The sequence below is a fragment of the Pseudorca crassidens genome, chromosome X (genome assembly GCF_039906515.1).
Source record: "Pseudorca crassidens isolate mPseCra1 chromosome X, mPseCra1.hap1, whole genome shotgun sequence".
NCBI lineage: Eukaryota > Metazoa > Chordata > Mammalia > Artiodactyla > Delphinidae > Pseudorca > Pseudorca crassidens.
In genome coordinates this window covers 73,291,982-73,314,655 of record NC_090317.1, presented here as the reverse complement: position 1 = coordinate 73,314,655, position 22,674 = coordinate 73,291,982, and the positions used below count along the sequence as shown (strand labels likewise).

At 47.4% G+C, this 22,674-nt stretch overlaps 2 protein-coding genes across 2 annotated transcripts; both read left to right on the top strand.

Moving 5' to 3' along the window:
* The first annotated feature begins 787 nt into the window (after positions 1-787).
* On the top strand, positions 788-1,663 carry LOC137217567 (OTU domain-containing protein 6A-like). Its single transcript, XM_067724581.1, has one exon. It carries the CDS (start codon positions 788-790, stop codon positions 1,661-1,663), a length of 876 nt encoding a protein of 291 aa, XP_067580682.1.
* Positions 1,664-9,727: 8,064 nt separating this feature from the next.
* On the top strand, positions 9,728-10,603 carry LOC137217568 (OTU domain-containing protein 6A-like). The gene has a single exon (XM_067724582.1). It carries the CDS (start codon positions 9,728-9,730, stop codon positions 10,601-10,603), a length of 876 nt encoding a protein of 291 aa, XP_067580683.1.
* The last annotated feature ends 12,071 nt before the right edge of the window (positions 10,604-22,674 follow it).

The following is a 22,674-nucleotide window of genomic DNA, read 5'->3' as shown; positions in this document are numbered from 1 at the left end:
CTGATACGCAAAATTAAGGGTTCAGGGCTTCCCTGGTAGCACAGTGGTTGAGAGTCCGCCTGCCGATGCAGGGGACACGGGTTCGTGCCCCGGTCCGGGAAGATCCCACGTGCCGCGGAGCGGCTGCGCCCGTGGGCCATTGCCACTGAGCCTGCGCGTCCGGAGCCTGTGCTCCGCAACGGGGGAGGCCACGACAGTGAGGGGCCCGCGTACCACACACACACACAAAAAATTAAGGGTTCATCAGTCAAGGCAGCTAAAGAACTGGAGAGAGCCACATTACCTCCTGAACACTGGGAACAATGACAAGTCCAGTGTCAGAGCACATTCAGCTGGTGTAACAGTATTTGTCATGTGATTCTCAAGCAGGACCAGTGTCTGCATTGTGTTCAGGCTAGGAAGTGAAGTACGCAGTTCAGAGTCCACGAAAACCTCCACCAGCTCAGTTGCTGCACATAACGCACAAAGGTGGGATTTTACAACCGGGACAGGAACCCCGCTGAAACCGGAAGCACGTATTGCCACGCGGTCTAATGGGAGCATAGGTAGGGTCTCCCAACAGCCAATCCTAGTGCCAGGAGTGTTTAGGAGGCGTAGCCGCGGAGAGACAGCGGCCAATGGCAGAGAGGTCCGTTAATAGAGTGAGGGCAACGGCGGGTGAGGGGAACAGAGTACAGCCGCCAGGGGAGGCTGAGGAGCTCTAGGCAGTTCGGTGGTCAGACTGTTCACGTGAAGTGTAGCGGTACTTCAGCCACCAAACTTCGATTCTCGCCCGCCCTTAAACATCATGGGAGATTCACAGAGTGAGCATCAGCGGATGTTACGACGCCACAGCCGCGAGAAGACAGAGCTGCAGGCCCACATTCAGGGCATGAAGAGCTCGATCCCCAAGAGCGACAAGCAGAGAAGAAAGCAGTTGCTCCTCGATGTGGCTCGCCTCGAGGCCGAGATGGAGCAGAAGCACCAGCAGGAGCTGGAGAAGTTCCAGGAGAGTTTCCCTGATAACAGCAGCCTCGATTCTGTCACTGAAGATCTGGCCAAGCTGGATCTCGAGAACAAGCCTCCTCACCTCTGGAGGGCACAGAGAAAGCACAAAAGAAAGGAGGCCTTCAATAGAGAAAGCCAGGATTGGATGGACAAGGCTGAGAGGGAGCATCTGGCCAGCTTGCGCCATGACGAGGAAATGAAGCTCGGCGCCATCCTGCGGGCCAAGCATCTGGAGGTGAAGGATATCCCGGCCGACGACCACTGCATGTACCGCGCCATCCAAGACCAGCTGGTGTTCTCCGTGACCGTGGGGAGCCTGCGGAGGCGCACCGCCGAGTACATGCGGCAGCATGTCGACGACTTCCTGCCCTTCTTCAGCAACCCCGAAACCGGCGACGCCTGCAGCCGCGACGACTTCTTGAGCTACTGCGACGACATCGTGTTCAGCGCGTCGTGTGGAAGCCAGCTCGAGCTGAGGGCCCTGTCGCACGTCCTGCAGACCCCCATCGAGGTGATCCAGGCCAACTCGCCCGCCGTCGTCATCGGAGAGGAGTACACCAAGAAGCCGCTCACCCTGGTCTGCAAGCAGTACTCCTACAGCAGCGCGGAGCACTACAACTCGGTGAAGCCACTCGACACCGGCTCCGGCGGGAGCGTGGCCCGGCGTCTCATCTAGGCCCGCTGCCGCCATCGCCGTGACGGCCGCCGTTGGAGCCGAATCTGCCGCCGCCGCGTCTCCTCAGCAGGCTCCGCTTTTTTCCTTCGGTTTTCTCAAGGTTTTGTTTATTCATTTTACTTAGAGCTCACCCCTCTCTCCTCCCCCGCCCCCCCTTCTTCCTCCCTCGCTCTTCTATCCTCCTCGATCGTCCCTGGGTTGCTTCTTTCACGGGGTAGGGGGACCGGAGGCCGGTGACCAGGAAGAGATCTGTACCGTCCTACCCTAGCGGAGTGAGTTTGCCAAGTTCTCACCTTTCTTGCCCTGAAGGGTCTCTGCACCCGCACCCATGAGAACTGGTCACGTTGCAAGTAACTTTGGGGTTCAAAAAATGGCAACTTGGTTTGATGCGTTCTTCACTTGGGGAAAAAAATCAGTTTAGCTCAGAATCTTCCGGTTGCCCCGTGAATGTATTCATTACTTAAAGTTGGAGTTGATGTGAATGAAATGATTTGGGAATGCCTTTTGCTTAGTTCTTTGGGGAAAAAAATGTATCGTGGGCTGTTTGGGGGTTTTGCTTTCCACTTCAACAGGGCTACTCAGGAGACGTCTCAAGTTACAAACAAGACCTCCTCTAGTTTTTTTCTTTTTTTTTTTTTTTGGCTGCACTGGGTCTTCCTTGCAGTGTGGGGGCTCTAGGCGCGCGGGTTTCAGTAGTTATGGTGTGTGGGCTTAGTAGTTGTGGCTTGCAGGCTCCAGAGCGCAGGCTGAGTAGCTGTGGCTCACAGGCTTAGTTGCTCCGCGGCATGTGGGGTGGGGTCTTCGCTGACCAGGGCTCGAACCTGTGTCCCCGGGATTCTTAACCACTGAGCCACCAGGGAAGCCCTAGTATTTTATTTTGTTTTTTCATAAAACCTTGTATGGTTGCAAATTAATTACAGTTGTTTAGATGTTTCCTGAATTCTAAATAATGTTTGTTAACTTTAGAAGTTAAATGTAAGCGTTAAATGTAGAAAGTACATGTACCTAAACTGATAGGCTAGATAAGGCTTGCTCTAAGATGTGAACGATCTCAATTTAATTTCCTTTATTAAATATAAGAAAGGACATGACTTTATTCAAGTAGTTGATTCATTTCATTATATCTGCAATTGATGTGAACTAAGAAGAGGCAAACTGATAGGTAGTTTAACTTGCTGTGAGGGGTGACATCAACTACTAAGTTTCCTTTATTCTCAGACATAAAAGGGTATAACGTTGTTCAAGCAGTTGGTCCACTTTGTTCTATCTACAACTGGTATGAATGTGAAAGATCTGAACTTAGTCGTTTTCCTTAATTCTTAGAGATAAAAAGTATTTAAAGAGAGATTTTTAAAAGTATTAAAGTAGTTGATTCATTTTCTTATACCTGCAACTGGTATGAAGCAAAAAAAAAGTGAGCGATAAACTTTTGTTGATATTTGAGACTTGTTGATATCTTGAATTTGCCAAAAAATGTAAAAGTGAAATGATTTGCAGTAAACAATTAAAAAATTTAACCTTTAGATCCTATATTTCAGTGAGATAACTTAAATTCATTTAAAAATTCTTTGTACACACCAAATGTTCTAAAATGAAATATACAAAGGGGAAAAGGGGAACAGTAGTTTGTTTAAAGAATAAAAGCAGTTTAAAAAAATACCTGGTTTTCCGTTTTTGTATAGCTGACTTAGTTCATATAGAGTTTGTATCCCAGGATCGACTTCAGCAAAGGAATCCTGGAGGGTTAGGGAGCAGGAGTGAAGGGGGAGGACACAGTGACAGATGAGGCTTTTGGAAGGAGGAATGGGCCTGCAGTCTTGATGGTGGCCTGGAGTGGAATATCTCCCAGGGAAGGATTTAGGGAGTAACAAGATAGTTGAAGCTATCCTGACTTGATGTTTCACTCAGTGCAAACATCATGAAATGGCTTCAGTTAAGGATGTTCTCATTGCTATGCATGAAAAAGAATTCTCACTTTCAAAAACTTGCCAGTCCAGGGCTAGTTGCAGGAGGGAAAGAAGTGCCACTGTTTTTTTTTTTCTTGAAGGCAGGGGGTGGGGGGGGAATCTGTTTTCAAAATACAAATATAGAAATCCTGCCAGATAGCTCACTGTGTAAATGTGTGCATCACATACATTTTCAGATAGCCAGCTGGCTGAGAAGAGGAGGTCCCTGAGAAAACTAGGTATTTGGATGCATTGTGAGAAGAGAGCCTTTTATAGGGATGAGAATGCGGGCTGGGGAAGGAAGAATAGGCCAGGAAGGGAGGCATAATCTGTAGAAGGGGGCCTGGCTGGGAAAAAGGGTGAAAATTGGGGAAGGGGTCAGTCTAGGGGGATGAATGGGACGTGGCAGGGGAAAGGGGAACAGGCAGAAGAAGGGGAGATGGCTAGGTAAGGACACCTTGTGGACTGGGGCACAGGGTGAAGAAGGAGGCCAGGCTAGGAAGGGGATAATGGAGTGAGGGCTGCCTATGGAAGGAGGACTTGGCTGGTCAAGGGAAAGAGGCTTAGTTGAGTTAGGAGGCAAAGGATGAGAAAGGAATCCTTGACTGTTCAAGGGGGAAAAGCCTGGGGAATGGCACCTGAGCAGGGAAAGAGATCTGGCTGGGAAAGTAGGCTTAAGCTGGGGAAGAGGGTGAGGCTGGGGAAGGGGCCCAGATGTGGGAAGGGGCCTGTCTTGGAAAAGGAGCACAGACTTGATAGGGTGGCACAAGCTGAGGATGGGAGACTGGCTGGGCTGGGGGAGATTGGGGGGTGAAAATATCCTGGCAGGGAAAGGTGGCCTGCCCGGGGAGGGGCTCTGGCAGGGGAATGGGGCCTGGGAGGGAGGCACAGGCTAGGAAAGGAACCTGGTGGCGGGAGACGTACGAATGCTGAGACCGACATAGGCTGGGCATGGGATAATAGGTGGGTTGATGGACCTGGCTGGAAGAGGGGCATTAGCAGGTGGAGAGGGCCTGCTAGGGCAGGGATCCTGCCTGGGAACGAAGGCGTGTGTCCTGGCTGAGGGAGGGCACGTGGTTGAGGAAAGGGACCTAGCTGGGGCCACAGGCTAGGGATGGGGAGAAGGTCTGGCTGAGGAGGGGGAATAAGCTAGGGAAGGGGTTTGGTTGAGGAAGAGGTATACCGGTTGAGGAAAGGTACCTTACTGGGAAGGAGGCCCGCCTGGGAAAATGAGCTTAGACTGGGGGAGAGGCTGTTAGGTCCCTGGGTGAAGAGAACCTGGCTGTGGGGAGGAGTCTGGCTGGGAAAGAGTTCCCAGCTGGGGGCAAGTGTGTGTGAAGGGGTGCCGGCAGGGAAACATCACATGGTTGGGGAGGAGACTTTACCGGTGATGGAGAGCTGAGAGAGGAGGCTGCGTGGCCAGGGAAGGAGGCACTGGCTATGAAAGGCCAGTGAAGGGGGAACTCCTTGGAAAAGTGGTCCAGCTGAAAAGGGAAAAGGCTGGGCACAAGCACCTGGCTGTCAGAAGGAGGCCTTTTCTGGAGAAGGGGTCCCGTGAGGGCAAGGGAACAAAGGGTTGCAAAGGGGTTTTGCCCGGGGAAGGGTAGCCTGGCTAAGGAGGCTGTCAACAGGGTCTCAGGTCGGGGAACAGGCCCTGGCTGGGTGAGGGACCTGCGAGCAGAAGGGTCCTGCATGGGGAATAAGACAGGCTGGGGTTGAGGCCTGCCTGGGGAGGGGAGGCTGGCAGCATAGGATGGTAAAGAGGCTGGGCTGTGGCCCAGGGTGGGAAAACTTCCAGACAAGTGGCTAGAGGCTGGAGAGTTGGACACAGGCTGGTAAGATGGCTGGTTTAGAAAGGGGGCCAATCCAAAGAAGGAGGCATAGGCTGAGGAAGAGGCTCTGGCTGGGGAAAGGGGCCTGGCCGGGCAAGGGAACATAGGCTGGGGAAGGAAAACCAAGTTGGATCAGGGAGCCTGGGCACGGGCTGGTGGGGGTGGGTGGGTAACAAGCTGGGGCAGGGGCCTGGGTAGGGTTGCTGCAAAAGAGGATACTGGCTGGGAATGTGACTCCGCTGGGGTGAGGGTCTAGGTGGGTATAGGGGAAGCCTGCCTAGGAGGGGAAGGGAACCAGGCTGGGGAGCTAGCCTTGGCCGGGGAAGGGGGCATAGGTAGCTGGGGAGGCACGTATAAACGGACAAAGAGAGCCCGGCTGAGAAGAGGGCCTGGCTGGCTTTGAAGCACAGGCAGGTTAAGGGTTTCTGATGGGGGAGGGGCTTATCTGCTGGGGCAGGGTGCATAATGTGGGGAAATGGGACTACCTGGGGAAGGAGGCTTGGCTCCAAGGGGGTATAGAAAACGACAAATAACGTACAAGGGAACTCCCATAAGGTTAACAGCTGATTTCTCAGCAGAAACTCTATAAGCAAGAAGGGAGTGGCATGACATATATAAAGTGATGAAAGGGAAGAACCAACAACCAAGATTATTCTACCCAGCAAGGATCTCATTCAGGTTCGATGGAGAAATCGATTAGCCCCACAACTATTAAGGAAAACAATTTTGTAATTTTAATGCTCCCCCAACAGCAATCTTTTGGCCCAGATGTTTTCACTGAAGAATCCCACCAAACACTGAAAGAATTAACTCTGTTACATAATCTCTTCTAGAAAAACAGAAGAGGAAGGAAGACTTCCAAATTCATTTTATGAAGCTAGTATTACTCTAATATCAAAACCAAACAAAACAGTACTGAAAGAGAAACCTACAGGCAAATATCTCTCATGAAGGTAGATTTTTAAATCCCTAATAAAACCTTAGCAAATAGAATTGAGCGACGTATATAAAGAATTGTAAACCATGACCAAATGGGGTTAACTTCAGGGATGCAAGACTGGTTCAATACTTGACAGTACATCAACGTAATCCACCATATTAATAAGCTAAAGAAGAAAAATCACACAAACAATTCAATTGATACAGAAAAACATATTTGACAAAATTCAATACCCATTCATATTACAAAAAAAAAAGTCTCAGAAAAATAGAGAGGGGAATTTCCTCAACTTGATAAAGATCATCTACCAAGAAAACCCAAAAAAACCCTGCAGCTAATTCATACTTAATGTTGAAAGATGAAATGCTTTCCCCCAAGACCCAGAACAAAGCGAGCCTGCCCGCCCTCACCACTCTTATTCAATATAGTGCTAGAAGTTATAATCAGTGCAATAAGGCAAAAAAGGGAAATGAAAGGATACAGACTGGAAATATGAAATAAAACTGTCCCTATTCACAGGCAACATGATTCTCTACATAGAAAATTCCAACGAATCTACCAAAAAGAAATAAAATATAAAACACCTAGAAATAGTAAGTCAGTTGAACAAGGTCACAGAATACAAGATGAACATACAAAAGTCAACTGTATTTCTGTATGCTAGCAATGCACATGTGAACACCAAAATTAAAAACACAATACCATTTACAATCACTCAGAGAATGAAATGCTTAAATGTAAATCTAACAAAATATGTGCAGGACATATATGCTGAAAATTATAAAACATTCATGAAAAAAATCAATGAAAATTTAAATAAATGGAGATACATACCCAGGTGTTCATGGATTGGAAAACTCAACGTAGTAAAGATGTCAATTCTCCTCAAATTAATATATGGCTCTAACACAATTCCTATGAAAATCCCAGAAAGATTTGTTTGTAGATATAGACAAGATTATTCTAAAATTTATGTGGAAAGACAAAGAATTAGAATAGCTAAAACAATTTTGAAAAAAGAATAAAATTGAAGGAAAGGGTCTACCTATATTCAAGATTTATTCCATAGTAATCAAGACTATGGTGTTGGAGGAGGGATAGACACATTGATCAATGGAAAAGAATAGAGAATCCAGAAATAGACATACACAAATATGCCTAACTGATTTTTGACAAAGATGCGAAACCAATTCAATGGAGGAAGCATAGCATTTCCAGCAAATGATGCTGGAGGAATTGGACCACCACAGGCAAAAGAATGAACCTTGGCTTAAGCCTCAAACTTTACATGAAAATAAACACAAAACAGATCACAGGTTTCAACTTAAAACGCAAAACTATAAAACTTTTAGTAAAAAAAAAAAAAGGACAAATTCTTTGGTATCTAGAGTTAGACAAAGAGTTCTTGACACCAAAACCGTGACTTAGAGAGGAAAAAATGGATAAATTGGACTTCATCGAAATTTAAAACTTTTGCTCTGAGAGACACCAAGAGATGAAAAGACAAGTTACAATGTGGGAGAAAATACTTGCAAAGCACATATCCAACAAAGAACAAGTATCTAGAATATAGAAAGAAGTCTCAAAACTCAGTGGTAAAAAACAGTCCAGTTATAAAATGGGCAAATGACGTAAAGATTTTACCCAAGAGGATACAGCACAGATGGCAAATGGGCACATGAAAAGATGAACATGATTAGCCACCAGGGAAACACAAATTAAAACCACAGTGAGATGTCACTACACATCTATCAGAATGACTAAAAATAAAAAAATTATGACAACACCAAATGCTGGTGAGGATGCAGAGAAACTGGATTCCGCATACACTGCTGGTGAGAATGCACAATGGTACAATCACTCTGGAAAATAGCTTCTTAAAAAACTAAACATACACTTATAATATGACCCAGAAATTGCACTCCTGGGCATTTTTTCCCAGAGAAATGAAGCCCTGTGCTCACACAAAAAACCTGTATATGGGTGTTTATAGCAGGGATTGTAACAACCCCAAACTGGAAATAACCCAGAGGTCCTTCAACAGGTGAATGGTTAAATGAACTACAGTACATCCATATCATGGAATACTACTTAGCAATAAAAACGACTGAAGTTTTGATATATGTAAAAACTTGGACAAATGTCCACTTTCCTCCTTTGTAACAAGGAGGAGGTTGTCTCAAGGGCCTTCCCGTTTGGGAGTTCAAGATACAGATGAGCAGAGTGGGGCAGGATGAGAGCATGTTTGAAAGAGCTTAGGGATTTTATTTTACTTTATTTTATTTTATTTTTTAGAACTTTTAGAGATTCAAAATAATCAGAAGGAAGTGGCTTGATGAAGGTCAACTGTCGTGCTTCATGGGAGCCCATTTTGGAAGCTGGGAACCCAGGAGAAGGGGAGTTTAGGGTAGGTGCATTCTGTTGGCACGAGACAAAGTCTGCTCAGCTGTAGTGAACTTTCAGGTTGTTGCTTTCTCACACTGAGATGGGACAGGGTGGATTTGAGGCCTAAACTGAAAGGATTCTGTGTTCCCAGGAACATAAGGAAATATCTTTGTTCTGATACGCAAAATTAAGGGTTCAGGGCTTCCCTGGTGGCACAGTGGTTGAGAGTCCGCCTGCCGATGCAGGGGACACGGGTTCGTGCCCCGGTCCGGGAAGATCCCACGTGCCGCGGAGCGGCTGCGCCCGTGGGCCATTGCCACTGAGCCTGCGCGTCCGGAGCCTGTGCTCCGCAACGGGGGAGGCCACGACAGTGAGGGGCCCGCGTACCACACACACACACACAAAATTAAGGGTTCATCAGTCAAGGCAGCTAAAGAACTGGAGAGAGCCACATTACCTCCTGAACACTGGGAACAATGACAAGTCCAGTGTCAGAGCACATTCAGCTGGTGTAACAGTATTTGTCATGTGATTCTCAAGCAGGACCAGTGTCTGCATTGTGTTCAGGCTAGGAAGTGAAGTACGCAGTTCAGAGTCCACGAAAACCTCCACCAGCTCAGTTGCTGCACATAACGCACAAAGGTGGGATTTTACAACCGGGACAGGAACCCCGCTGAAACCGGAAGCACGTATTGCCACGTGGTCTAATGGGAGCATAGGTAGGGTCTCCCAACAGCCAATCCTAGTGCCAGGAGTGTTTAGGAGGCGTAGCCGCGGAGAGACAGCGGCCAATGGCAGAGAGGTCCGTTAATAGAGTGAGGGCAACGGCGGGTGAGGGGAACAGAGTACAGCCGCCAGGGGAGGCTGAGGAGCTCTAGGCAGTTCGGTGGTCAGACTGTTCACGTGAAGTGTAGCGGTACTTCAGCCACCAAACTTCGATTCTCGCCCGCCCTTAAACATCATGGGAGATTCACAGAGTGAGCATCAGCGGATGTTACGACGCCACAGCCGCGAGAAGACAGAGCTGCAGGCCCACATTCAGGGCATGAAGAGCTCGATCCCCAAGAGCGACAAGCAGAGAAGAAAGCAGTTGCTCCTCGATGTGGCTCGCCTCGAGGCCGAGATGGAGCAGAAGCACCAGCAGGAGCTGGAGAAGTTCCAGGAGAGTTTCCCTGATAACAGCAGCCTCGATTCTGTCACTGAAGATCTGGCCAAGCTGGATCTCGAGAACAAGCCTCCTCACCTCTGGAGGGCACAGAGAAAGCACAAAAGAAAGGAGGCCTTCAATAGAGAAAGCCAGGATTGGATGGACAAGGCTGAGAGGGAGCATCTGGCCAGCTTGCGCCATGACGAGGAAATGAAGCTCGGCGCCATCCTGCGGGCCAAGCATCTGGAGGTGAAGGATATCCCGGCCGACGACCACTGCATGTACCGCGCCATCCAAGACCAGCTGGTGTTCTCCGTGACCGTGGGGAGCCTGCGGAGGCGCACCGCCGAGTACATGCGGCAGCATGTCGACGACTTCCTGCCCTTCTTCAGCAACCCCGAAACCGGCGACGCCTGCAGCCGCGACGACTTCTTGAGCTACTGCGACGACATCGTGTTCAGCGCGTCGTGTGGAAGCCAGCTCGAGCTGAGGGCCCTGTCGCACGTCCTGCAGACCCCCATCGAGGTGATCCAGGCCAACTCGCCCGCCGTCGTCATCGGAGAGGAGTACACCAAGAAGCCGCTCACCCTGGTCTGCAAGCAGTACTCCTACAGCAGCGCGGAGCACTACAACTCGGTGAAGCCACTCGACACCGGCTCCGGCGGGAGCGTGGCCCGGCGTCTCATCTAGGCCCGCTGCCGCCATCGCCGTGACGGCCGCCGTTGGAGCCGAATCTGCCGCCGCCGCGTCTCCTCAGCAGGCTCCGCTTTTTTCCTTCGGTTTTCTCAAGGTTTTGTTTATTCATTTTACTTAGAGCTCACCCCTCTCTCCTCCCCCGCCCCCCCTTCTTCCTCCCTCGCTCTTCTATCCTCCTCGATCGTCCCTGGGTTGCTTCTTTCACGGGGTGGGGGGACCGGAGACCGGTGACCAGGAAGAGATCTGTACCGTCCTACCCTAGCGGAGTGAGTTTGCCAAGTTCTCACCTTTCTTGCCCTGAAGGGTCTCTGCGCCCCACCCAAGAGAACTGGTCACGTTGCAAGTAACTTTGGGGTTCAAAAAATGGCAACTTGGTTTGATGCGTTCTTCACTTGGGGAAAAAAATCAGTTTAGCTCAGAATCTTCCGGTTGCCCCGTGAATGTATTCATTACTTAAAGTTGGAGTTGATGTGAATGAAATGATTTGGGAATGCCTTTTGCTTAGTTCTTTGGGGAAAAAAATGTATCGTGGGCTGTTTGGGGGTTTTGCTTTCCACTTCAACAGGGCTACTCAGGAGACGTCTCAAGTTACAAACAAGACCTCCTCTAGTTTTTTTTTTTTTTTTTGGCTGCACTGGGTCTTCCTTGCAGTGTGGGGGCTCTAGGCGCGCGGGTTTCAGTAGTTATGGTGTGTGGGCTTAGTAGTTGTGGCTTGCAGGCTCCAGAGCGCAGGCTGAGTAGCTGTGGCTCACAGGCTTAGTTGCTCCGCGGCATGTGGGGTGGGGTCTTCGCTGACCAGGGCTCGAACCTGTGTCCCCGGGATTCTTAACCACTGAGCCACCAGGGAAGCCCTAGTATTTTATTTTGTTTTTTCATAAAACCTTGTATGGTTGCAAATTAATTACAGTTGTTTAGATGTTTCCTGAATTCTAAATAATGTTTGTTAACTTTAGAAGTTAAATGTAAGCGTTAAATGTAGAAAGTACATGTACCTAAACTGATAGGCTAGATAAGGCTTGCTCTAAGATGTGAACGATCTCAATTTAATTTCCTTTATTAAATATAAGAAAGGACATGACTTTATTCAAGTAGTTGATTCATTTCATTATATCTGCAATTGATGTGAACTAAGAAGAGGCAAACTGATAGGTAGTTTAACTTGCTGTGAGGGGTGACATCAACTACTAAGTTTCCTTTATTCTCAGACATAAAAGGGTATAACGTTGTTCAAGCAGTTGGTCCACTTTGTTCTATCTACAACTGGTATGAATGTGAAAGATCTGAACTTAGTCGTTTTCCTTAATTCTTAGAGATAAAAAGTATTTAAAGAGAGATTTTTAAAAGTATTAAAGTAGTTGATTCATTTTCTTATATCTGCAACTGGTATGAAGCAAAAAAAAAGTGAGCGATAAACTTTTGTTGATATTTGAGACTTGTTGATATCTTGAATTTGCCAAAAAATGTAAAAGTGAAATGATTTGCAGTAAACAATTAAAAAATTTAACCTTTAGATCCTATATTTCAGTGAGATAACTTAAATTCATTTAAAAATTCTTTGTACACACCAAATGTTCTAAAATGAAATATACAAAGGGGAAAAGGGGAACAGTAGTTTGTTTAAAGAATAAAAGCAGTTTAAAAAAATACCTGGTTTTCCGTTTTTGTATAGCTGACTTAGTTCATATAGAGTTTGTATCCCAGGATCGACTTCAGCAAAGGAATCCTGGAGGGTTAGGGAGCAGGAGTGAAGGGGGAGGACACAGTGACAGATGAGGCTTTTGGAAGGAGGAATGGGCCTGCAGTCTTGATGGTGGCCTGGAGTGGAATATCTCCCAGGGAAGGATTTAGGGAGTAACAAGATAGTTGAAGCTATCCTGACTTGATGTTTCACTCAGTGCAAACATCATGAAATGGCTTCAGTTAAGGATGTTCTCATTGCTATGCATGAAAAAGAATTCTCACTTTCAAAAACTTGCCAGTCCAGGGCTAGTTGCAGGAGGGAAAGAAGTGCCACTGTTTTTTTTTTTTCTTGAAGGCAGGGGGTGGGGGGGGAATCTGTTTTCAAAATACAAATATAGAAATCCTGCCAGATAGCTCACTGTGTAAATGTGTGCATCACATACATTTTCAGATAGCCAGCTGGCTGAGAAGAGGAAGTCCCTGAGAAAACTAGGTATTTGGATGCATTGTGAGAAGAGAGCCTTTTATAGGGACGAGAATGCTGGCTGGGGAAGGAAGAATAGGCCAGGAAGGGAGGCATAATCTGTAGAAGGGGGCCTGGCTGGGAAAAAGGGTGAAAATTGGGGAAGGGGTCAGTCTAGGGGGATGAATGGGACGTGGCAGGGGAAAGGGGAACAGGCAGAAGAAGGGGAGATGGCTAGGTAAGGACACCTTGTGGACTGGGGCACAGGGTGAAGAAGGAGGCCAGGCTAGGAAGGGGATAATGGAGTGAGGGCTGCCTATGGAAGGAGGACTTGGCTGGTCAAGGGAAAGAGGCTTAGTTGAGTTAGGAGGCAAAGGATGAGAAAGGAATCCTTGACTGTTCAAGGGGGAAAAGCCTGGGGAATGGCACCTGAGCAGGGAAAGAGATCTGGCTGGGAAAGTAGGCTTAAGCTGGGGAAGAGGGTGAGGCTGGGGAAGGGGCCCAGATGTGGGAAGGGGCCTGTCTTGGAAAAGGAGCACAGACTTGATAGGGTGGCACAAGCTGAGGATGGGAGACTGGCTGGGCTGGGGGAGATTGGGGGGTGAAAATATCCTGGCAGGGAAAGGTGGCCTGCCCGGGGAGGGGCTCTGGCAGGGGAATGGGGCCTGGGAGGGAGGCACAGGCTAGGAAAGGAACCTGGTGGCGGGAGACGTACGAATGCTGAGACCGACATAGGCTGGGCATGGGATAATAGGTGGGTTGATGGACCTGGCTGGAAGAGGGGCATTAGCAGGTGGAGAGGGCCTGCTAGGGCAGGGATCCTGCCTGGGAACGAAGGCGTGTGTCCTGGCTGAGGGAGGGCACGTGGTTGAGGAAAGGGACCTAGCTGGGGCCACAGGCTAGGGATGGGGAGAAGGTCTGGCTGAGGAGGGGAATAAGCTAGGGAAGGGGTTTGGTTGAGGAAGAGGTATACCGGTTGAGGAAAGGTACCTTACTGGGAAGGAGGCCCGCCTGGGAAAATGAGCTTAGACTGGGGGAGAGGCTGTTAGGTCCCTGGGTGAAGAGAACCTGGCTGTGGGGAGGAGTCTGGCTGGGAAAGAGTTCTCAGCTGGGGGCATGTGTGTGTGAAGGGGTGCCGGCAGGGAAACATCACATGGTTGGGGAGGAGACTTTACCGGTGATGGAGAGCTGAGAGAGGAGGCTGCGTGGCCAGGGAAGGAGGCACTGGCTATGAAAGGCCAGTGAAGGGGGAACTCCTTGGAAAAGTGGTCCAGCTGAAAAGGGAAAAGGCTGGGCACAAGCACCTGGCTGTCAGAAGGAGGCCTTTTCTGGAGAAGGGGTCCCGTGAGGGCAAGGGAACAAAGGGTTGCAAAGGGGCTTTGCCCGGGGAAGGGTAGCCTGGCTAAGGAGGCTGTCAACAGGGTCTCAGGTCGGGGAACAGGCCCTGGCTGGGTGAGGGGCCTGCGAGCAGAAGGGTCCTGCATGGGGAATAAGACAGGCTGGGGTTGAGGCCTGCCTGGGGAGGGGAGGCTGACAGCATAGGATGGTAAAGAGGCTGGGCTGTGGCCCAGGGTGGGAAAACTTCCAGACAAGTGGCTAGAGGCTGGAGAGTTGGACACAGGCTGGTAAGATGGCTGGTTTAGAAAGGGGGCCAATCCAAAGAAGGAGGCATAGGCTGAGGAAGAGGCTCTGGCTGGGGAAAGGGGCCTGGCCGGGCAAGGGGACATAGGCTGGTGAAGGAAAAACAAGTTGGGTCAGGGAGCCTGGGCACGGGCTGGCGGCGGTGGGTGGGTAACAAGCTGGGGCAGGGGCCTGGGTAGGGTTGCTGCAAAAGAGGATACTGGCTGGGAATGTGACTCCGCTGGGGTGAGGGTCTAGGTGGGTATAGGGGAAGCCTGCCTAGGAGGGGAAGGGAACCAGGCTGGGGAGCTAGCCTTGGCCAGGGAAGGGGGCATAGGTAGCTGGGGAGGCAGGTATAAACCGACAAAGAGAGCCCGGCTGAGAAGAGGGCCTGGCTGGCTTCGAAGCACAGGCAGGTTAAGGGCTTCTGATGGGGGATGGGCTTATCTGCTGGGGCAGGGTGTGTAATGTGGGGAAATGGGACTACCTGGGGAAGGGGGCCTGGCTCCATGGGGGTATAGACTGAGAAGCAGGGTTAGGGAAGTGAGGAAGAGCGAATAGGCTGGTGACAAGGACCAGGGGCCTGGTTGTTAAAGGGTATGCATTGGTATAAGGTGAAAAAGGGATTCCTGGCTTTTGGATGTGGAAGGGCTAGGGAGTGGCACCTGGCTAGGGGAGGAGGCACTCACTAGGGAAGTTATCTGCACATAAAGTTGGGAGGGGCTGGATGCAGACGGGGCACTGTTGTGAGGGCAGGCTGCACTGGCCAAGGAAGGGGGCATGGGCCGGGCAGAGGCCCAGAATGGGGAGGAGGGCATAGGTTGGTGGAGAGGGCACTGCCTGGATAATGTGGGCCTTGCTGGGAGTGGGGGGAGGGCCTGGTGCTGCCCACTGAATTCTTTGGCAGAAGGCAGCAAACAAACCAGCAGAGTCCCATTTTACAGGCTTCTTTCTCCCTAAATACAAGAGAAATAACTATTTCTGTCTAGGGAGCCCTTAAGATCTCACTGGGCCTGTTCCAGCTTCCTCCACTGGGTTTGCCTTCAGCTGGAAGGATGGGGAAGAGTAAACCCAGGCCAGATTCCAACCAGGCCCAGAGCACAAGCCAAGAAGGGGCCTTCGCTGTGGGATCTGGCAGGGCATGAGGGATTTGCAGTCTGTTCCATTTTGTAACAGTGACCACAGTCACTGAGGACAGTGACTGTTCTGGGCAATTGTGTGCAAAAGCCATGGGGTACTGTTCCCAAAGGGATTCAATTCCAGAAGCAACTTTCATTCATTTACTTACTATTCTTCATTTACTACTCATTAACATGCCCTTTTGCCTTAGCAGCCAAAGACAAGGACATCTATCTGGATTTGAAGCCCAGCTCATATGCCCGCTTCCTAGCTTTGTGACTTGGATTAAGTCATCTAATCTTTCTGGGCTTCAGTTTCCTCATCAGTAACATGGGACAGTTAATGCCTGTCTTAGAGGTATCTCTTGGGATGTTAGGTACATTAAATGAAAATATGTATAAAATGTGCAATAAATGTATCATTACCTAGGAGCCTAAGACTATAACACTATCAGCTGTGGCAGCAACCACCCCTTCATTCTGTCTACAGTAACTTTTGGAGCCACTTGGCCTCTTCCCACAGGTCCTACAGTGGAAGCCAGAACTTCTTGGACTGTAGCGTGAAAGCAAAAGCCACTGGAGCTTACCAGAGTGCCCTCTTGGGGACAGGGTGGCCTGTGTGCAGGGACTCCTCAGGCCAGTCAGTATCTTCCTTCCTTCCACGCTTTTTCTACACACACACGTAGACATGCATATTTTAAAAAACCAAACTGGTATCATTCTATCTGAACTACTTTTTTTTTTTACTTAACAATACATTATAAGCATTTCCCTCTGTCCTTAGTCTTCAATACGATGATTTTAATGCCTGCATTCTTAGCCTGTGAATGTACCATAATTTATTTGTCCTATTCTATTGCTGGACATTTAGATTGCTTTCAATTTCTCACTGCTACAAATATGCCACTGTAATATCCTTGTAGCTGAGTCTTTGTCTATATTTCTGATTATTTCCCTTTGATAACATTTCTAGAAGTGATCTAGGTCAAAAGGAGAGGCTTTTAATGCATACTGGTAAATTGCCCTCCAGAAAGAGTGAGCCAATTTGCACTCTCAGGGTGTGAGAGTGTTATTTTCCCATATAGTTGCAAACACTGAAAATTATCATCTTTGCTAATTTGTTAGGTGAAAAATGCTGTATTAGTTGACCCTTTGTTGATCACTAGTAAGGTGGAATATTCCTCTAAGTATGTATTAGCATGTCTATTTCATTCATGCTGGAACAAATAATTCTTAATTTATTGCCTTTTCATGACATTTGCTTAATTTTCTATGGGTAAGTTTGTCTTCTTCTCATGGATTTTTAATAGGTCCTTCCACTTTTCATTCGGATTTTTTTTTTTTTTTTTTTTTTTTTTTGCGGTACGCGGGCCTCTCACTGTTGTGGCCTCTCCCGTTGCGGAGCACAGGCTCTGGACGCGCAGGCTCAGCGGCCATGGCTCACGGGCCCAGCCGCTCCGCGGCATGTGGGATCCTCCCGGACCGGGGCACGAGCCCGTGTCCCCTGCATCGGCAGGCGGACTCTCAACCACTGCGCCACCAGGGAAGCCCCCAGATATTTTTTAAAAATAGTTTTTCCCATACATTATTACCCTTTCAGTGTTATTTCTGACTTTTTGCATATGCTAAAGTTTAAAATTGTAATGGAGTCTATCTATCGATCTTTTTCTTTATGGTTTCTGTCTCGGTATCTTGCTTAGAAAAGGCTTCCCCATCCCGAGGTTGGATCAATATTCGTATATACTTTCAAGTTTTTAATGCTTTCTCTTTATATTTGACACTATTTAACATATCCACCTGGAAATTACTTGGGTGTAAGATAAGGACATAAATTGATTTTCTCCAATTATGGTAATTAACCAGTTAGCCCAACACCACTTACTGAACAATCCACCATTTCACCACTGATCTGAAGTGCCACCTTCCACATATATTACATTCTTATGAGAGGGTAAATCTCGTTTCAGCCAGTCACACAGAATGACTGCATTCCAGTGACCTCCATGTGAAACTGCCAGCTGTCCATTCATCCATTCACTCCATATTTACTGAAGAGAATGGTGATGAACAATAGAGGTAGAGAGATAAAGATCCAGTCCCAGTGCTCACCATCTAGTAGAGATGGCAGATAGGAAAATAGACAGAAATAAACAGAAAGCAGCATGACCAGTGCTGTGATGAAAGGAAGCACAGAGGAAGGACACTTCATCAGACCTGGGGTGACAGGGAGGCTTAGGAGGAGCTCGCAGAGGACAGAGCCAGAGCAAAGGCAGGAGTGAAAGAACAGGGTGTCTCCGTGTTCAGTGGAGCTGGAGGATAGAGGTGACAGGTGGGAAAGAGGCTGCAGAGGGAGGCTGGCATGGTCTCCCAGCTTTAGTAACCATCGGTTTTACTCATAATATTACAAATTAAACAAATACAAATTAAATGAGATACCATTTTTCATCAGTCAGATTAGCAAAGAAGTCAAGTTTGATAATATGCTGTGTTGATGGGAGAATGCAGAAACAGGCATTCTCAAACATACTGTTTCCCTTGTACATGACTAAAGAATATATTTTAAATGATACTATTGGTTGCTTTTGAGGAGGGGAACCAAGTTGCTGGGGGAAAAGGATGGGACGGAGCTTTACACTGTGTAATCTCTTAAACGGCTGATATTTTGAACTATATGAGTTAATAAATAAATCTAAACCTAACTAACTCACTAAATAAAACGCACATAGCTTTTGAACTGGCAGTCTATATCCAGAGATCTATACTACAGATATATGTATTATACAGCAGTATATTTCAAGGCTATTCCTTAGAGTGTTGTTTGTGCAAGTAAAACTCTAGATACAACCTAAATATCCTCAGTAAGGACTAGCTGAGTAAATTTTGGATCATCCATATGAATTGTTTCCTCTAGGGAGAGGGAAAGAAATGGGTGGGTGGAAGGAGGAAGGTGTTGAGCTTTTTACTTTTAAACTATGTACTTCGATATAGTTGGATTTTTTTGTTGCAAGGCTATATATCTCCTCATTCTCTCTCCTGCCAGCCCCTGGCAACCAACACTCTACTTTCTGTCTCTCAATTTGACTACTCTGTGTACCTCATATAAGTGGAATAATACAATATTTGTCCTTTTGTGACTGGCTTATTTCACATAGCATAATGTCTTCAAGGTTCATCCATGTTGTAGCAGATGTCAGAATTTTCTTTATAAAGCTGAATGATATTCCATTGTGTGTATATACCACATTTTGTTTATCCACGATATCATTGAATTTTTAAGTAGAAATTTGTATCTATGTATCATCTAAAAACTAAAAAAAAACTATTTCCTTTCTTCCTCTTCCTCTGGGATAATTTAAATAGCATAGGAATTATCTGCTCCTTGAAAATTTGAAATAGTCCATTCACTTGTGAAACTGCGCCTGGGCCTTTTTTTGAAGTGAGACTCTTTGACAGTCAGGTACAGTCCTTGGAAGAAAAGCTATGCTGTGTAAAACAACCATAATTTATCTAAAATAGATAGGGACAAAAATTAGACAAAAAAATCAGGAGGTAAAGAGTAAATGTGAAATTTTTCTTATCTCTCAGAGGGTGAATCAAAGATACCATTTCAGTTTTGAAGTTGAAAAACTAAGAATTATAGGCTTAAGCATGGTGCTTACCATCATAAAAATAACCACCAGTAGAACTAAAAGCGAATTGCCTATGCTCCCATTTAGAAGATTAAAAAAAAAAGAATAAAGGAAAGAGAAAACCTAGCCCTTGGAACAACAGATAGAAAACAAAGGAAAGAGAAATAGTGAACTGGCCTTTTGTCATGGGGTCGGGGAGGGCGTGGGAGGAGCCAGGTAGCTTGTGCCTTTTTTTCCTGGTGTCTTCATTTTTACTTTGGTTTAAATTATTTTGCATATGGAGATACCAAGGTTGTGCTCTGCGTCTGTGGTCTGTTCCTAGTTTGAAAAAGAAGACATCTTCTTATCTCATTTTGATTCTTTTTTATTTCGGTGGGTATCTCCTAGGGGGATTAGGCATATGCTCATTTAGTCAACCATCACTTGACTTTGAATCGGAAAAATGTGCCCCCTAAATATGTTTACTGCTCCTGAATTAATCTTGCCAAAACACTTTGTTAACCACTGACCGAGATGATCTCTGTAGGCCCTTCCAGCTCCCTCTGTGTCTGTTTTGGTTTCTCTGTCTATCTCTCTGCCTCTGTCTCTGTCTCCTTCACGCACACACACACACACACACACACACACACATGCACACACACACACACACGCACACACACACACACAAAAATCTAGGACCTGTCTCTGAACATTGTGTATGACCCCACAACACTACATGGCAGAAACAATAGGGAAGCAGTCTTGGTTTGGCGTAAGAAAGAATGTTTTGATAATCAGAGCTATTCAAAGATATGGAAAACCATCTCACAAGGTGTTGAGTTCTCTGTTATTGGAGATGTGTAAGCCCAGGCTGGATAACCACCACCTCAGAGGTTTTCAGGCCATTCAAGCACCTAATGGGGATTTAGAAGAAATCTGAAAACAAAAGAGGTTTCTTTTACTTAGAGGTGGGGAGTGAGCCAGAAGAGAACCACAGAAGCCCCAGGGCATGGGGAAGCCAGGGCTGGGAGCTGGGGGAGCAGTAAAGGAGATTTGCTAGGCCTCTTTTACTCAGTTGAGTCCTCTTTCTAGAACCACAGAAATGTTCATCCCTCCCCCAGGCCCTGATCAGTCTTGAGTTTGGAAACACAACAGTATTGTGGAGCTGCAGGAATAGCCTAAGGTGGAGACACCACAGCTGCAATGTTCACTCCAGCCCTTGTTCCTAAGTGCAAAACTACTGGTTCAGCGGGCTTGGAGAGTTGCCCAAGGGACCTGTTCTAATGAATAGTCTAGAAACACTGGAATACATTCTCAAGTGTGTAAACAGTGCTTCTGACATATTTGAGGGGGCTTGAAAACAGTTTAAGTTTTAAAACAGTTTAACTGATCCTAATCAGTTCAACCAAATACACTGAGTATCTCTAATAGCAGGCACTGCTGGCTGGGTAGGGGCCCAGGAAGGCCAGGGTAGGGGCCCCAAAATAATTAAGACTGAGTTTGTGCTTTCCATGGCAGCCTCACAGCCTGGGAGATGAGAACCACACAAATCCAAGTGACTGCCAACCCAAGGCCCACCCTTAAGTGCTGTGGTCCAGTAAGAAGATGAGGAAATGAAGTAGGAATGCTCTGGGCCAGCTTGGAGTAGGGAGGAAGAGGGAAAGGGAAGCTTGGAAAGTTCATCTCAGATTTAGGGGGGAAGCCCTAAAGGGAAGAGCGTCCCAGGCTGTGAGGACCCCAGTAGGCAAACACCAGAGGTGGCAGTGGGCGAGACACGAGTAAAGAAGGGTTGTTCGCATCTCCAGCGTCTGTTTCCCTCCATTACCACAAAAGCCTCCAATCTCCTTTCTGGGGGTGCGAACCCCTGTCACCCTCTTGGGGTGACAGCGGTTCACCTCCAGGACCCTCCCCTTTCAGGTCTGCCAATCAAAGCACCGATTCTTCCAGGCTACAGTGATTGGCTCAAGGTGAATCTATGGCTTGGGCCTGCCCAATCAGAGTGAAGCCCATGAGCACACGCGCTTTGTTGCTCCTTTGAACCTGTGAGAAACAAAATCCGGAGCCCCTGCCATCTTGCGTCTGTAGGAGCTGGCGGGGGAGGGACTGCAGTGACCAGGGTGGCCGAGGTGAAGCCACCAAGGTTCATCACCAAATTGAATCACCTCCTAGAAAGAGGCTAATAAGGCCTTCCTGGAATTGGAGGTGAGTTCAGAGTTCTTGGAAAATCACGTCAGAATTTTGTTTGAAACAAAAGAAGAAGGAAATGGGTAGCGGCAACAGTGTTTTCCCATGTCCACGAAGCCGCTTTATCTGGGTTTCTCAGCTACCTTGAAACCAAGAACGGGCTACTCGGGGTATTCTAGCCCCTGGGGAGTGGGCTCTCTAAGAAGTAAGTGAGAACTCGGGGGCCTGTGGCAGTCTGATGTGAATTAGTGTTTGTCCATTCCCAGGAATGCAAGCATCACTGAGGGGTCCTGGGAGTAACCGGTTTCTGATCCCGGTCAATGAGTTTCTGATCATGAGCTGCCTTCCCGTAGGGCCCAGATTCAGTGACCAGCCACACCCGAGAAGAGAGAATGTTTCTGCCACTTGCTCCATCCTTTGTGGAAAAAATCTTCTGTACAGAGGAGTTAGAATGTTAGCCTAGAGGCAGTAGAATCCATTAAAAGTTTGTTTTTCAGAAGGAATGAGACATCAGAGCTATGCTTTAGAGATAAGGAATCTTAGGGGAAAGAATGGATTGCAAGGAGAGAGATTGGAGGCAAGAAGATGATTTGAGAGGCTGTCTTTTAATCCATGACAGACAAAGCTGACCTGACCTGGGGCTGTGGCAGCAGGGAGAGAACAGAGGACCAAAGTGATGGACATTGGGAGTAGAATTAACATTTGTTTTATGTGGAGGGTAAAGACAAAGACAGGATCAGAGGTGATTCCCTGGTTTCTGGCTGGAGTAACTCAGGAAATGGTCCACTGAGATAGGCCCTTAAAAATCCCTTCAATTACCAGTCAAGTAGAGCGTCCTCAGTTTCACGTATACAACCTTTGTACACTAAAGCTTTTTGTAACCTCTGAGCCAAACTGAAAGGAGCATGTGAGTGAGCACAGACTACCTTAGCAAGGATACACAAGAAACTCCAAGGAGACAAACTCAGCGGCTGAGAATAGGGTGTGAATGCACTGATTATTCAAAATATAAATATAGTTTAAAATTTTAACTATATAATCAAATTTTAAGAATAAAAGCAGTACGGGATTTCCCGGGTGGTCCAGTGGTTAAGACTCCACGCTTTCACTGCCAAGGGCCCGAGTTCAATCCCTGGTCAGGGAGCTAAGATTCCACAAGCCGCGTGGCACAGCCAAATAAATAAATAAATAAAAGCAGTAGCAAGACAAGCGTGTATCACCCATTAGTACTGTCACCAAGCTCAGAATTTTTCAGTTGATAATAATAAGACAGGAGCTTCAGCAGGACAAGGCAGGGAGGGCTCTACATCCTTCCTCCTGTAGTTCTCTAGTAGGTAACTATTTGACCACAGTTCACAGCCTCTCTCTTTGTCATACACACATCCCACTGCT

Bases quoted from the DNA above. Each gene is read 5' to 3' on its own strand.
- LOC137217568 (XM_067724582.1), top strand. From the start codon at position 9,728: ATGGGAGATTCACAGAGTGAGCATCAGCGGATGTTACGACGCCACAGC.
- LOC137217567 (XM_067724581.1), top strand. From the start codon at position 788: ATGGGAGATTCACAGAGTGAGCATCAGCGGATGTTACGACGCCACAGC.